At 38.6% G+C, this 15,186-nt stretch overlaps 1 protein-coding gene across 8 annotated transcripts in view; it reads left to right on the top strand.

Moving 5' to 3' along the window:
* Positions 1 to 3,695: 3,695 nt before the first annotated feature.
* The window catches only part of Lrrc7 (leucine rich repeat containing 7), a 509,113-nt gene continuing 497,622 nt past the window's right edge, over positions 3,696 to 15,186 (top strand). For 3 of the 8 annotated variants that reach the window (XM_074079778.1, XM_074079771.1, XM_074079772.1), the window contains exon 1: positions 3,697 to 4,856. In XM_074079778.1, the coding sequence (XP_073935879.1) occupies positions 4,855 to 4,856 (2 nt within the window). In that variant the 5' untranslated portion in view covers positions 3,697 to 4,854. Of the gene's footprint in view, positions 4,857 to 15,186 lie in introns of all 8 variants that reach the window. The other 5 variants (XM_074079777.1, XM_074079774.1, XM_074079776.1 and 2 more) reach the window with 4 other exon arrangements.

Here is a 15,186-nt window from a genome sequence, read left to right as displayed (position 1 = left end):
GAATTTTCACACTTTGTTTGTTAACTTAGCTATATTATTTTCTTTAAAAGATATTTTATTCTTCTTGGCTACTTTTTTATTTGTATTTTATTTCAGATAAGATTTGGAATACTAGCATTATAAATTTAGTCCGAAGTTTTTGTGGAGGGAATTGCCAACTTGAAATATCATTACATAGAATAGGATTAAAAAATATGTTTTTATGAGAGCTCTGATCTGAGAAAAATTAAACAAGCTATCATAGATCTCCACAATGCTTCAAAATTAAAGGCAGGAAAGAAAATCAAAAACATTTTGAAGAAGAGTAAGATGAAGGTTCTTGTCCTCCCTATATATCAATACTGATTATTATATTACAGTAGTTAAGAAAGTTCTAAATTGAACAGGATAGAGAGAAAAATGAAAGCATATACATAGCCCAAAAATAGACCAATGAAATAATATATGATAGATTATACAGTAATAAAATAACTCATCCCTTGGTGAAAAAATAGAAAAATAAACACCATCAATTTCTACCTCATATACCAAAGAAAGAATTGATCTCAGATAATTTGAAGTCTGAAAGGTAAAAATTTAAAACTATAAAACTTTTAGAATAATACATATATATTATAATCATGGGGTAGTAAAGGTTTCTTTCAACTAGATACAAAACACCTAATGGAAATTATTGGTAAAGATGGCAAAAAAATGAGAGTTTCTTTTCATAAAAATGAACCATATTTGTGGCAAAAAAATGTAAGATGAAACATAACTGACAAAGGATTAAGATCCAGGATATGCAATCAAGAAAACCCAATAGAAGGCCAGGCATTTTGGCTTGTGCCTGTAATTCCAGCTACTTGGGAGACAAGACAGGGAGAATCCCAGTTTAAGGCCAGCCTGGAAAAAAGATTAGTGAGACCCCATCTCAATCAATAAGATTGCTATAGTGGACAGTTCCTTGATCCCAGTCAAGCAGGAGACCTTAGGTAGCAGGATTGTGGTCTGAAGCCCGTCCTGGACAAAATCTTTACCATGTGCAAAATAACTACTACAAAACAGGTACAGGGCTGTGGCTCAAGTATTAGAGCCCCAGTCTAGCAAGAGCAAAGCCCTGAATTCAAACTCTAGTACTGCCAAAAACTTTAAAAAGATGAAACATTATTGTAAACACAATGCTGATATTTTAAAAATCAAAAGGAAGTTATAAAAGACTAAATATTATTTAAGTAAGGTTTAAGTATGCAAGGAAAATTTTGTTAGTAGGAAAATCACAAAATGTATGAATGTAGAAATAAATAGAAAATTTAGGGGTGAGGCAGAGGGGAGATGAAGGAATGAGACAAGAAGCTCCAATCACATTCATTGACTCAAGCAGTAGAATACCTGCCTTGAGAGCATTAAGCCCTGAGTTCAAACCCCAGTACAGACAAAAAAAAAAAGTTACTCCTGATTATCCAAGGAAAGGATTATCATTTCAAAGATTTCAGTTGTGTGAATCAAAGAACCTGATTAACAACTTAAAAAATTTTATAGTCTTTATATCTAAGCATTTATACATACAATCTGAACTAGCTAGTATGTTAAAAGTATCCTCATCTAATTTTTTTTAGTTGTGATTGTTTTTGGCATTGGACCTCTGCATGCACAACAGCCAAGAGATATTTAGTATTCATCTTTCTCCAGTTTTCAGACAGTCATCTGCATTTCCAGAGGGTTGATGACAGGGCAACTTGGAGTTTAAAGACAGCATCTACATTTGCATTTCAATAGTTCCATAATTCTATGAAACCATTGAAATCTCTTCAATATGCCTCTTTGTGTAAATAGCAAAGGTGGCCAAATTTTCTTGAAGATTCATCAATCTTAGGAGAAAAAAAAAAAAACCAAAACTGGGACATTGTATCCAAAGCCTATTCTAAAGAGAATAGGTTTATTTTGTTAATATTTCATGTTGAAAACCATTTATCCACTTAGATCTTTATGTCCCCAAATCAAGATTGTAAGATAAAAGATAAAAGGAGGACATGTAGTTTAAAACATAGTACCATCATCAATCTTTAATTTGGGGTCCCTAAAAATATCTTTCTCCGCATTGGAAAGGACACAGTTTGGTTTCATCTAGAAAAACTTTAATACGTGAATGATCACTTCATCAGTACCTATGTCATTTGTTTGCAACACCTGCAGTTACTCATAGTTGGCTGTGCCTTTAAACACAATGATTTTTAAGAAATATTTTGGTATAAGAAAGCAAAGCCTGGAGTTAAAATGAGAAATTCTGAGTTCAAATGTAGGCGAACTGGGAACCTTTCTCAGATGAGCCTTTATTCTCATCTCCAAAGTGTGGACCCAGCAGACAGATTTTAAAAGGAATTAAATGAATGCATCTGAAAATACTGTGTAAATTACGTTCAAAGAACTGGAAGCCTGTGAGGCATTGCTGTAATTGGAAAACTATTTTGCTAAATTATTCTAGATTTTCATTCAGCGTCTAAAATTTCTCCTATCACTCTATCTAGCTCAACATTGAGATGTTCACAAGGACAAAACTGTGGGTTAAAAGTTATTGCTCAGCAAAGGTCAGCTAAATAAAAAAAGTCCTTTTAACATTTGATTTCATTTCTTTGTCATTTTCAAAACCCGTTTCATGTGTTTTGTAACACTTTTAAAAAATGATGTGGCTTTCCAAACATACTCTCACTTCTTTTCCCTTGTACATGCAAATTATAGGAAACACTGGGAAGCTGTCCTTAAAAGTCAACCCACTTTCAGGCCCAGATAAAGTGGGCAAAAAATCCTTCTCGTTTATGTATTAGGATTCAGTCTCCACATTCTCTCTCCAGATAAGAGAGAATGGCAGTCAGAAAAAAAAGGGATTTTAACCTCACAGACTTTTAGTGTTTCAAATCTAAGAATACAATCAAGCTCGCATTTTTCTCTAGTTAAACTGTGAGCTTACATACACCTCAGAGTGGCGTGAATAACACACACACACACACACACACATACACACACACATACAGAGTCTAACTTTATTACCAATTGGAGAAGGAAAGAGAAGATTCTCTCCCGTAATGAAGAAATCAAGAATCTATAGCTTATAATCCACAAAAGAATGATTCCAGAATAACAAATCCATTATAAAAGAGGGAATTTCATCAACTCTACCTAGAGAATACAAGTCTAAATATAGTACTAGCTTCATTAATTTTTTTTAAATAGACTGCCGCTTAAAAAGAAGTATGTGAAAAGAAAGTGTGTGTGTATCTTTATGTGAGTGAGTGTGTGTGTGTGTGTGCGTGTGTGTGTGTGTGTCTGTCTGTCTGTCTGTCTTGCAGGGTGCAGGGCAAGAGGAGGAGTATGAATAGAAGAAGGGAAGTTGGGAAACCCCTTGTCTTTTTGCGCACTCCCACAGCAGCAACCCCAGGCCCACAAAGAGAATGGAACGTGAGAGGTGGCACAAAGGTCGCTGCCATGACTGATAGGAAGCGACTGGACCCTGGAGCAGAGACTTTTCTCCTTGGCAGCCAACAACCTGCAGCAAGCAAGGCGGGCGGGGGAGGAAACCCCGAGGAGGCGCTCCTGGCCGCCTCTTTGCTGAGATAGCAGGAGCTGCAGCCTGCGGAGCCGCGAGCGCAGCGTCACTGAGCTGGTGCGGGTGCAGAGGCGCGCAGGCAGGCGCAGAGGCGCGCAGGCAGGCGCACAGGCCGGAGCCGCTTCTGCCACCCAGTCGCCCGCGCTGCAGGACGCCGCGCCACGCTGCCAGAGCGCCCAGGGCTGGTCCGCAAGCGTGAGGCGCCCACGGCCACGGTGCCTTGTGCCACCTGCCTCGCGCACCGCGGGCGACAGGAGAAACCCAAGAAAGCTCGGCCTGTTGTCCCTTTCTCAAAAACCAGCTTGTGGTAGAGGAGCTGGGAGAAGGAGAGCCATTTCAATTCTCTGCGGGACGGGGATTTTTCTCCTTACAGTTTGAGGGAGCCTAAGTAGAGGTCAGAGGGGCAGGAGAGGATCTCAAAAAGCAACAGAGGGCGGTGAATACGGTCACCACCCCCCATCATTGCAAAATCTCCTTGACATTTTTCACACTTTGAAGCAGCTGCAGCTGGTGTCGTCGGAAAAGGGGGTGGGAAAAAGAAGAGAGGGGGCGGGGAGACAAGCAAGAGCCAAGAGCAGCGCCTCCTCTCCTGCCAATCCTGGCACCTGTGCGCCGAGCTACTGCACCGAGGAGGACCTCACTCCGGGCGAACCCGGGTTTGAAGCCACGGACACCCAGCCCGTGGGCAGCGGGTACTTGTCTTCGGGACCTGCAGCCGCCCACTCGGGCCATCCGCCGCCTGAAGCCGCGGGAGCGCACAGCCCCTCCGACCTGCCCGCTGCGCCCCGGCCCCTCGGGATCCTCGCCCGGTAGAAGCGCCGCAGCGGGCAGGGGCTGTTAAGGAGTTGGGTGCACGTTTCTCTTTACAGCTCTTCTCTTCTCCTCCCAGGATTTATTGTCTGTGGAGCCTTCTGGGGGCGGGGAGGGAGCTGCGCCTCCGCCACCGCCGCTGCTGCGGTCGCTTAGCGCGGCGCGCAGGGCAGGCGGAGGCTGGGGAGTGGACACGCTGTTGCCTCCTCCGCTGGGGCTCCGGGCTTCCCCTTAGCTGCTTCCCGCGGGAACCTCTCCAGCAGTCCACCTGAAGGGCACCGACATCATGGTCTAACGTGGCACCTGCCTGGAATCCGCTCTTCCTCCTCCTTCTTTCCTCCTCCACCGAGGATTCTCGCGCCCACTCTACTGCAGACCCCCGCACACTTTAAGGAATAACCCTTGTCAGCTGTACGTCTCACGCTCTCCTGGAACCTCATGGGCAGTTTCTCCCGCCGGCGATGTGAGTAGGGCACTCTCGCTCGCTGGCCCAGGGGACTGCGGGGGGCTGGGGGTAGCTCGCCGCCTGCGGCCAAGGCGACAGTGAGCACGTGAGATGTGGGACCCCAGCGGCCGGCCGGGGGCGGGGATGGAAGGGCGGGAGGCTTGGGCGCTCGCTGCTTGCAGTGCGTGAGGTGGCCCGCGGAGGCGGCGGCATGGTGGTAGGTTGCGGGGCATTTGGCAGTGGGTGCTAGCTGGGCCAGTGCATGGGAGCACCGAGTGCCTTGGGTTGGAGAGAGACTCTAAAGGGTTACATACTGCGAAAAGGAAAGGTAAAGCAGGAGTGTTGGGTGCTGGTGTTGGGACCTTGGGTCCAAGCTCAGGTTAGGCTTCCCTGCTCTTTATTATCTTGGGTATCTTCAGTCAGCTTTTCCCAGGAGGTGTGTGAGGCATGAAGCTAGTGTTTGATCTCGACCACACACACACACACACACACACACACACACACACACACACACACACTTGTGGCAGGTTGCACCTGTCCCTTTATCTTAGAAGGTGTTGTATTACTGTCATGATAACCTATTTGTTTGGAAAAAATGCAGTTAGAAGATCTTTATGTCATTGAGGATTGAAGGGAAAGGGTGGGGTTTGGGGAAAGAAAAGGGACAGGGACGAAGGAGCATAAAAGACTAAAGGACAGAAAGAAGTGGGGGAGCAATGGGGTGAAAGCTTTCCCTAGGAGTCAGTTTCCCTTAGGAGAACGGTTTTTCTCTCTTCCTAAGCCAGACAACTCCTACTCGCACATCTCCTTTGTGTTCTGGAAATGCTGGTGAACCTACACCATTCCCAATCCTGCGCTGGGCCCCCCTCGGCGTCCTCTTCTTCAAGTCATTAAGGATGCAGGCTGTATTTCCGATTCAATGTGGAAAGAGGGAGAGATGCCGGTTAGCACAGGGGTAATCATGGCACCCTGTCTCATGGACAGTTAGATTGGCTACCTGAGGTCTCCAATGTTACTCTTTGTAGAGTGCAGAACGAGGGCGGGGATAGGGATGGGGGCTTGTACAGATTGCCTTTAAAATAGTGTTACTTCATGATAACGGAGATGGCTGCAAAATTGCTTATTACACTACTTCTCGGCCATCAGGGTTGAATAAAAGACCCGCCTCCGCCCTCTTCTCCCCCCACCCTCCTCTCGTTGTCTCCTCCCCATCAAATCACAAAGCGAGCGGGTTGGGCAAGAGGGCACAGAGCTAAGTGGAGAAGGGAAGGGGTTACTTTCACAACTCCTGAGAATAGGCTTCAGAAACCAACCATCTGCAACTCCCACGTTCCTTTCGAAGTTCTCCTTCAAAAGGAATTACAAAGAGCGGGAGGTGGTGGGTGAAAATCAGTGAGACACAGGAGTCCTCCACCTGCTCCTTTCCATTACTTTTCCAATGCACTTTCAACACATGGAATTTACCTGCACTGGTAATTGGGTCACCAGGTAAATATGTGTACCTGTGTATATGCAAACGTGGCTCTCCTGGTGGGTGAGAAGCAATTTGGATTTGAACATATTTTAATCTGAGCAAAATTTCTAAGCACAATAGAGATTTTTATAGCGTGGGCGAACAGAGTGCATTCCAGCGAAAGCAGAACACGTGATCCCTCCAAAGGGAGAGATACAGTATTAGGAACTCGGTTTTCTTTGTTCCAGGCTGAGCCTATGAGACGCTCAGAATCTCAGTTGCTAAGTCCTTCCATAAAGGGGAAAACAATAATAAAGTTGACCAGGGAGAGAAAAGAGGGGAAAGAACAAGAGTAGATAGTTGCCTGTGAGGGGCTTGAAACCTCCCCTCACATTTCTTTTTACTGCCCACCCTCCACCTCCTCACGTGGCCCTGCAGGGTCCCTGTTTTAAAATGATGCATTCCCTCTGGGAGACCCGATGGAAAAGTTGCCCAGCCCTGTACACGTGGGTTCCCCAGCGCCTTAGAATCTGCTGCCATTCACAACACTTTCCCCCACCTCCCCAGCCCAAGTGTCACACCTCAATTCAGGCATCCATTAGCTGGTTCCCTGAGCTCTGAGGAAACCACCACAAAGCTTTGTAAAAAGAGTCATGCCCCTGCTTCTTAGAAACCTTCCATTGCACCAGGAAAAGAACGAGAAAGCAGGGATACAGCAATGATTTTATTTTTCCTTAAAAGTCACTGGACTAAACAGGTGTATTTGGGGCACAGTTAGCAATATCCGTGTTTGAATTCTTGTGGTGTCTTATGCCTGTAGAATGTCCTCAATTTTAATAATTATTAATTCAGTTGAGGTAGAACTTGTTCCCCACCTAACATTTAAATAGTTACCTAACTTGGGGATTGCTTATTTCATCTTCATTCCATGTTTTACAAGCAATCTTAATGGGCTAAAGTTTTTTAAACCTGGGCTATCTCTGTCCTGTGCCACCTTGCATCATGTTAATACATCATGGTAGAAAAAAACATAGTTAATTTCCAAAATATATTATGAGTTGAGAGTTCTTTATACATCATTTTTTTAACTTGACTGTCCAAGAAAAGATGTGTACTCACCATGGCAACCCTTGCATTCCACATCACTTGTGCTTGCACATATGCAGCTTCAGAATTAGAAACTACTTTATAAAGAAACAAACCTAGTCCAATTACAGTAGCCATGTTTTATTCAGAGTTTTAGCACTGTTTTAGGCTGGCATGAAAATTTTCTTAATTAAAATGTCAATCCATTTTCTTGCATAAATTTTTAATTTTCCTAACTCTTCTGTAAAATACAGAACATAAACAAGCTGTTGTTTTTCTATTTGCATTTTTGTTTGCTTTGAAATTTTAAGAATTGTGAAAATATTAATTAGTATCATGAATTTTTATTTCTTATGAAGGTCATTAACTGTATTATCAATACAGTGCTAAGTCCCAGAGATATTTCTTAGATCTCTCTTATTTCAGTACACAGTACGTGTTAATAAATGCTATAAAAAGTCTGGTCTCCTTAGTTAGGACTTTAAATGTCACTTTTAGAACAGTTGAAAAGTTGAAGATGTTGGATTTCGGCTGATGTATAAAAATTACATCTATCAGTACTATAATTTTATTTTCTGAATGACTGTGGTCTCAATATAAGAATGGATCACACATTCCATGATGTTATAACTTCATTCCATGCCCAAACTAACAAAGTACACAAAAAGTAACTAACTGTTCAGAAATTATCATCTGAATTTTTTTCTGAATTCTTAATATTTATTTTCTTCTTTGCATAAATTATTTTGCACTTTTTGGAAAATTCATCATTTTTTAAAATACATAGAATTCATTGAACACAACAATTATAATAAACATAGCAGTAATAAAAGACACTGGGTTTTATGTTCTCTTCAAGAGATGATTGCTTTGCAGAGTATCATACACGTGGTTTCTTGGGGTGAGTGTAGTCAATCGTGTGAATTTGCCATATGACTTTAGGGAAGTCTATGGCATGTAACAAACATTTAGTTGTGACAAGCCTTCTGACCATTGCGTAATAATTATCTTCATGGAAAGATAAGCAGATGATTCTAGTATCTTCTGAGAAGCTTGAGGGTTTCACTTTGAATCTTTTTAATCTAGGTAACACATCAGCCCTCAATGGAAGATTGTAATATTTCAGTATTAGATAATTGAATTTTAATATTAAAAATAACAATTTCAGCTATGAGTATAACTATTGTATTCTGAGGAAACACCAAAACAGAAAGAAAATTCATGGATTGGTTTCTTATATAGCTTTTTAAAAATTATCAGTGTTGGGTGTTTATTTTAATTAATACATCTACATGATCACATTATCAAGCAAAGTTCACAGCTTACATCAGAGTTCTGCTCTATGGGCTTTGAAAAATGAAAGCACCATTATTTTTTGGAGGTATTGAGGTTTGAACTTAGAGTTCTGTGCTTACTAAGTAGGCACACTACCACTTGAGCCATACCTTCAGCCCTTTATTGCTTTAGTTAGTTTTCAACTTAGGGGCTCATGCTTTTTCCCCTGACCAGCCTCTGATGGTGATTGTACTACCTACCCTTACTGCTAATTGAGATTACAGCATGCTTATTTTTGAGATAAATTCTCACTAACTTTTTCCCTGGGTTGACCTTGAACTGCAGTCCATCCTATCCTTGCCTCTCAAGAAGCTGGGATTACAGGAGTAAGCCATTGTACCTGGTTGTATCTACCATTTTAATATATTACAGAATAGTTTTACTGTCTAAAAATTCCCTGTGTTTTACTTATTCATTCTTTCCTCCGCTAAAACCTTGGTAGACACTGAACTTTTTACTGTCTCTATTGGTTTTCCTTTTTCCACAAAGTCTTACAGTGGAATAATACAGATTGTCACATTTTATGGTTGGTTTCTTTAACTTAACAATATTTGCATGTCTTAAAATGTTGAATGTAAATTGTGCATGAAAACTCAAAATTAAAAGTGTCACTATCAATCAACAGTGCTTGGAAGATGGTGGCTATGTTCTGTGAGTTAGGCTTGAATCATTATAAGTATTTTTTATTTAGAAAGGATTGTAGGGAGTTACTCTGAGATTGTGAAAAAGGAGTAAGAACACCTTAGATACTTCCAGAAGTATAGTGTAATTGCTGGTAATATTAATCAGCCTTTTTTAAAACTATAAAATAGAGGTAGAAATGATTGCTAGTTTGAAACTGCAAATAATTGGAGTTCTTGAGTCATAATTGCTTAAGTCTAATAAGACAAAATGGCACAAGGTTTGCATATTTTAGAAGACTACATCTTAAACTTTGTGGTATAAAACAGTGTTTCTATAATAATGTGTGTGTGTGTGTGTGTGTGTGTGGTTGTAGATAGTGATGGCCTAGTGCATTTCAAAAGAATGCCATTTAAGTAATAAAAAGTATCACTTTTGTGCCCCAGAATTAAGGGAGCAACATTTGTCATCTTGTTTTTTTTACAATAAATACTGCCTGAACTATACTCGTAATAATAGCTACAGGTTACTGAACTGGTAGTTAACATTACTTCAAAATAATCCTGCAAGACGTATTATTCTCACCATTTTGAGTATTAGACAATGGAGACTCAAAGACAGCAAGTGGCATGTCTATCACCTAGTTGGAAAGTAATGGGTCAAATTTAAAACTGAATTTGGCTCTTGTGCCTTTGCCCCCATACCACGCTCTCTCCGTTGACGTTTTCAGTTGAAATTTGTTAAGTAGCTGAAATGATCAACCTCAGAACACTTTTCCTTGTGTAAGGAAATATTAAGATTTTGATCCAGCTTTTTAAAAAGATCTATGAATTTGGCAGTAACGTACCTTATTACTTTTTACTTTTGTGCCCATCATTTAATATCAGCATAAGAGACACTATTGCTTGTTTTCCTGTCATCATTAATTCATGACAGAAACATTTAATAACCTATTAGAATCTGTCATATAAAAGTACATAAAGGAAGTTTTCAGCAAAGCAAGCTGTGAGACAATAGCTGTCATCTACTTTGAAACTATGATGATATAGTTAATATATAAGCCTCCCAAGAAGTGTCAGATATGCTACTTACATTATTAATGACAAAAGAAAAATTATCATTTGTCATTCAAAAACACATAGAACAATTTTTGATTAAATAAGTTAAGTTAATTTTGATTAAATTAAGTTAAGGCAAGGTAACTGTAGGATACATGTATAAATGTATGTTGGTGTGTGTGTGCACATAAATTCATGTGTCTGTGTATCTGTGTGTGTGTGTTCAGATGACAATTAAGTTTTGTGGTTTTCAAGAGGTCAAGCAGTATGACAAGAAGCAAGAAATTATTTGATTCTACCATAGAAAATAGAAAGCTGACCTGAAAAATCAACCATTCTGAGAGTGTAAGTACTGTTCCTTCTTTATGAGATTTTCGCAGGGAGAAGGAATATGGCAGTATGAAAACAGTAAAAAGAACAGAAATAACAGAGAAGAATATGGGGCAAATAACTGGAATTATTTAACTTAATTTGGTGATAAATTAAGTTTAACTTAATTTAGTGATAAAAATACAGGATTTTATGTTATTTTCATATGAAAGAGACAAAGATACTTTTGCGTGTGGCAAAATATTCTATAGAAGGCTGATTACATTATCAAGTTATGTGATAATAGAAGGAAATGCAAGAAATGAACCTTACTGGGATAATTTCTAAATGCTAGGAAGAAAATTGTACTACAGAAATGAGTGATGGAACTAAAGCTAAAAATAAGCCAGCTGAATTTAAAGAATTAGTATCATATAGATGATGTAACTAAAATAAGTAGAAGTGCAAATAATTGGACTTCTTGAATAGTAACTGCTTAAGGGTTCTGCATTCAGCACTGTACTTTCACCACAGTGAGCACCCTACAGAGCCATGTGGAATGGAGATGTGCCTTGGGCCACTCTAGGTAGAGCACTCCCACCACACCCGCCAGTGTTACTTTAAGTCGGTGTAATTTGGGATGTAAAAAAAAATTTCTCTGGTTCAAGTGTGATTAATTTCTTAAGACAATTATAAAAGCTATTATAATTAAATCAAATACCTAGTTAAGCTGTGAGTTAAATATTGGCGATGTCCTTAGGGCAATACTGTATTGTTGAACAATGGTGCATATGTACGTATACAGCTATAATTGTTGTGTTTCATAACACATATACACATAACTGTAATCTTTCTTTTTCATGAGTTCATAACACTTCAGAGTTAGAAAAGACTTGAGAAGGCCTCATTTCACAAAAGAGCAAACCAAGGCCCAGCTAAATTTGTTTTCTTGATGAAGGTCTCAGAGTTGCTATTGGAGCTAACAGTGATGGAGCCAAGAGTTCCTCTCAGTTACCAAATTCTGCAAGTAAAACCACGTCTTGGAACTATTGGAGCCTTGTATACCTGAGCAAAATGAAAGGAGGAAAGGAACCTTAATCCAATAAGTCCAATTAATATAGCCAGCCAATATGATGATACCATCCAAAACACATTTCTTTTTCATTTAATTTCTGGCCCGAATTTTTCCCTGAGTTTTTATTTGGCTTAATATTTTTGGATAATTGCCTTATCTTTTCTCATTGATTTAACTGTCTAAGCAGACTGTAATGTTATAAATTTAACATCCACTAAATATTCTATTTTTAAATGCCTTTATTTAAGAAATATGGATTAATTTTTACTAATATTGAAGTATTCTAAATTTGGATACTATATTCCTTCTTAATGAGAATTAAAATGTTCTCTTAAATTATTGATCTTTTCATAATTCTAGCTAAATGAATATTGGATGATGAAGAAATATTCAACTCATTTTATATAAATGAATTCTCTTCTAAATTTGCTAATTTCATTAAAAGCCAATCAATGAGTTTTCTTCCCAAAAATCAAGAAAGATTTAAAATGATAGGCTTTTCCAAAAAATACTGCCTTAAATATTGATCAAGAAAGCATTTTAACAAGGAAGATAAAATATGATATATTTGGAATTTGAAAAACAGACCTATTTCTGTGAATTTTTCTCAGTCATCTGAGAAGAGTGTTTTAGGTTGGTTTGCTTGTTAGCTTTTTCTATCCTGAAATAGCATTTGATTCCTGCAGCCAAAATTCACGCTACTGAAACTTAAAAGTTATATCTGAGCATCCTTTGAAATAATAAACTCTTTCTTCTAAATACATGTTTAATATATATTGTAACTTAGTTCTTCTGTTACAAGATATTATTTGCAGTAAATGTTTCTCATTTAATATTTTTTTCTAATGATAAAATTATCATACCACATAATCTAGATTTGGTTATTGAGAAACAGTGCAAGATTTTTTAACCTACTGACAAAACATTTTAGCAATAATTATAAATCATTTTTGAAATTATGATATAAAATCTCTTAAAGTACATATTTGTATTATGAATAATGCAAGATAGACAATTTACAAGTTCTGATTGAACAAAGTATACCTACATGGTCCTATCTTTAAGCCTGCTTAAAAAGGCAAATTAAAACTTCTTAGTACAAATAATGTCTAAAATTGAAGAAACAGCAAGATGACCAAATTATTGCATTACATATTGGCATATTAGGTATGTTTTTCACTTGTAGAATGGTTTTTACTTTTGCTGACTTTCAGCGTGCTGTTGTACAACATGTGGGTGTAATAGAATGGAACATATTTCTACATCTATGACTAGAATTCCACACACCATTTTACATGACAAAACCTGCATGTCCTGGTACTATTAACAGTGAGACAAGCTGTCAACTTCTACCAGCCCAGGCCTCGAGTCACCTCATAATACTGAATTCATTTAGTGAGATGCTATTTAGATGTGCAACATAAAGAAAATGGGTGTTTTATGTATGTTTCTTGTTAGCTTCTCAACCCCAACATCTAAGGTTTGCTTCCTGCAAACAAAAAGCATTCCACTAAAACTAAAATACAAAAGACACTAAAGTAGAACATAAGCAAAAGCAGCTGGTTGCAAAGGAGATACACTCTTCAACTTTGGTACAGGACGAAACTACCAAAACTGATAATACATGTTTATTTGCCATATAAGATCATAAAGTAGACAGATTTTATTAAAAGTGAGCACATGAATCACCTTCCATATTGAGATGGAGTACATGCTCATTTATGACGACATAGAATGTAATAAAATCTGCTGGTGAGTAAAAAGGTTAGAGCAAGGTTTGTGTAAACAATGTTTAAGGGACACTTAATTAACATTAAATATGTGTACATCAATCTCTTAGTTCTGGGAATTCTATCCATCCTACACTAAATATGCTTCCTGACCCAGATCAAGGGAACTTGCTTTCTGTAGCATTTGGTGACATGTGTCTTGTCTCTATTTTTACTACTTAGTATAAATTTCACCCTGAAGACATGGTGTAATGGTGACTGCTAACTGAATAATGTGTCAGTGTCTTAGTCCATTTTCTTATGTTGTAACTGAAATTATCCAGAGACTAGATAATTTGTAACAGTAGTGTTTTTATCAGCTCATGATTCTACAGGCTGGGAGGTCCAAGGTCCCGAAGGCACCTCTGAGTTAGAGCCTTCTTGCTGGTGGGGACTCTGCAGAGTCTGAGGGTGTTGGGGGTTAATAGGTACATCCAAGACACAGAGACAAACTACTGTTTATAACAGACCTACTGTCAAGATTACTCGTCAACCCATTAATCCATTAATTAGGTTCTGTTCTGATGATCTGATTACCTGGGGATCAAACCCAGAGCCTTGAACATTCTAAGGGAGCAGTCTGCCACCAAACTATGCCCCAGACTCTCTAATCACCTCTTAAAGAACTCACCTGGTCTCATCTCTTAATCACTCACAATAGGGATTAAATTTCAACATGTTTTATTGGGGACATTTAAACCACATCACTCACTATCTCTGCAATTAGTTTCAGGGATTTAGTTGTCACTCTTTTTGTTTCCACATGTGACCAAGGCAGCCCCAAATCTCAAAGGTACGTCTCTTCTTTGCATGTATAAAGTTCCTCATAACTTGCAGAAAGGAATATGTTCTTAATCTCCTTCTCCCTTTTTTCTGATACAATTTTCATGTGTGATCCTGTCTGAAATGCAGGTAAAAGGAAGTTGTATTTGGATTCTGGGAATATGAAGGCATACTTTCCTGTTTTAAATGTCAGCTAATGAGGGCTGGGCACAGTGGCTCGCACCATAATATAGGACATTTTATTGGTGTAAAGTGCTATAGTTCTATGAGTCAGTATTATAAAAATAATACAATGATTGTTAGTATTTACATTGAAAATAAAGGCAACAAAAAGTAGGATTGTGCTTAGAGGATTTTGCACTCTCCCCTTATGGATGTACATTAAGGGAGAATTTATTTTTAAGCTGAGTAATGATCACCATTAACTGTTACAGTTTTTTAAGAGTAATTAGTTGATTGAAAAATTTATTGAATATAAATAAATTTTTCTGGAGTTTAATGAAATTTCAGAATTTTCTGATTGCATTCGCTACCTTTCTCTTTTTAGAAAAGATCAGACCTTGAAACTGTATAATTTTGTGATTACCCAAAGATCACTCTAAGTATTTTTTAAATCAGGATTCTTCTATATATGATCCATTCATGATTAATATTTTTGCTTAAATGATTGCTTAAATAGGTGTCCCCCAAACCAGAACATATTTTTTATCCCTTAAAACAAGCTCGCAGACTGTACAGAAAAATATACATGCTGTGTGAGTACATGATTGGCTGCATGGATGACTTCACTCTTGCTTCTGATGCCTCTGAGCCATTTTTGCAGTCATTAGCACAAATCCCCTCAATTTCTTCTCCTCTT

Source organism: Castor canadensis, chromosome 7, assembly GCF_047511655.1.
Source record: "Castor canadensis chromosome 7, mCasCan1.hap1v2, whole genome shotgun sequence".
In the NCBI taxonomy this organism is placed as follows: domain Eukaryota; kingdom Metazoa; phylum Chordata; class Mammalia; order Rodentia; family Castoridae; genus Castor; species Castor canadensis.
Note: the sequence above shows the minus strand (reverse complement) of the source record. Positions and strands in the feature narration are given on the sequence as shown.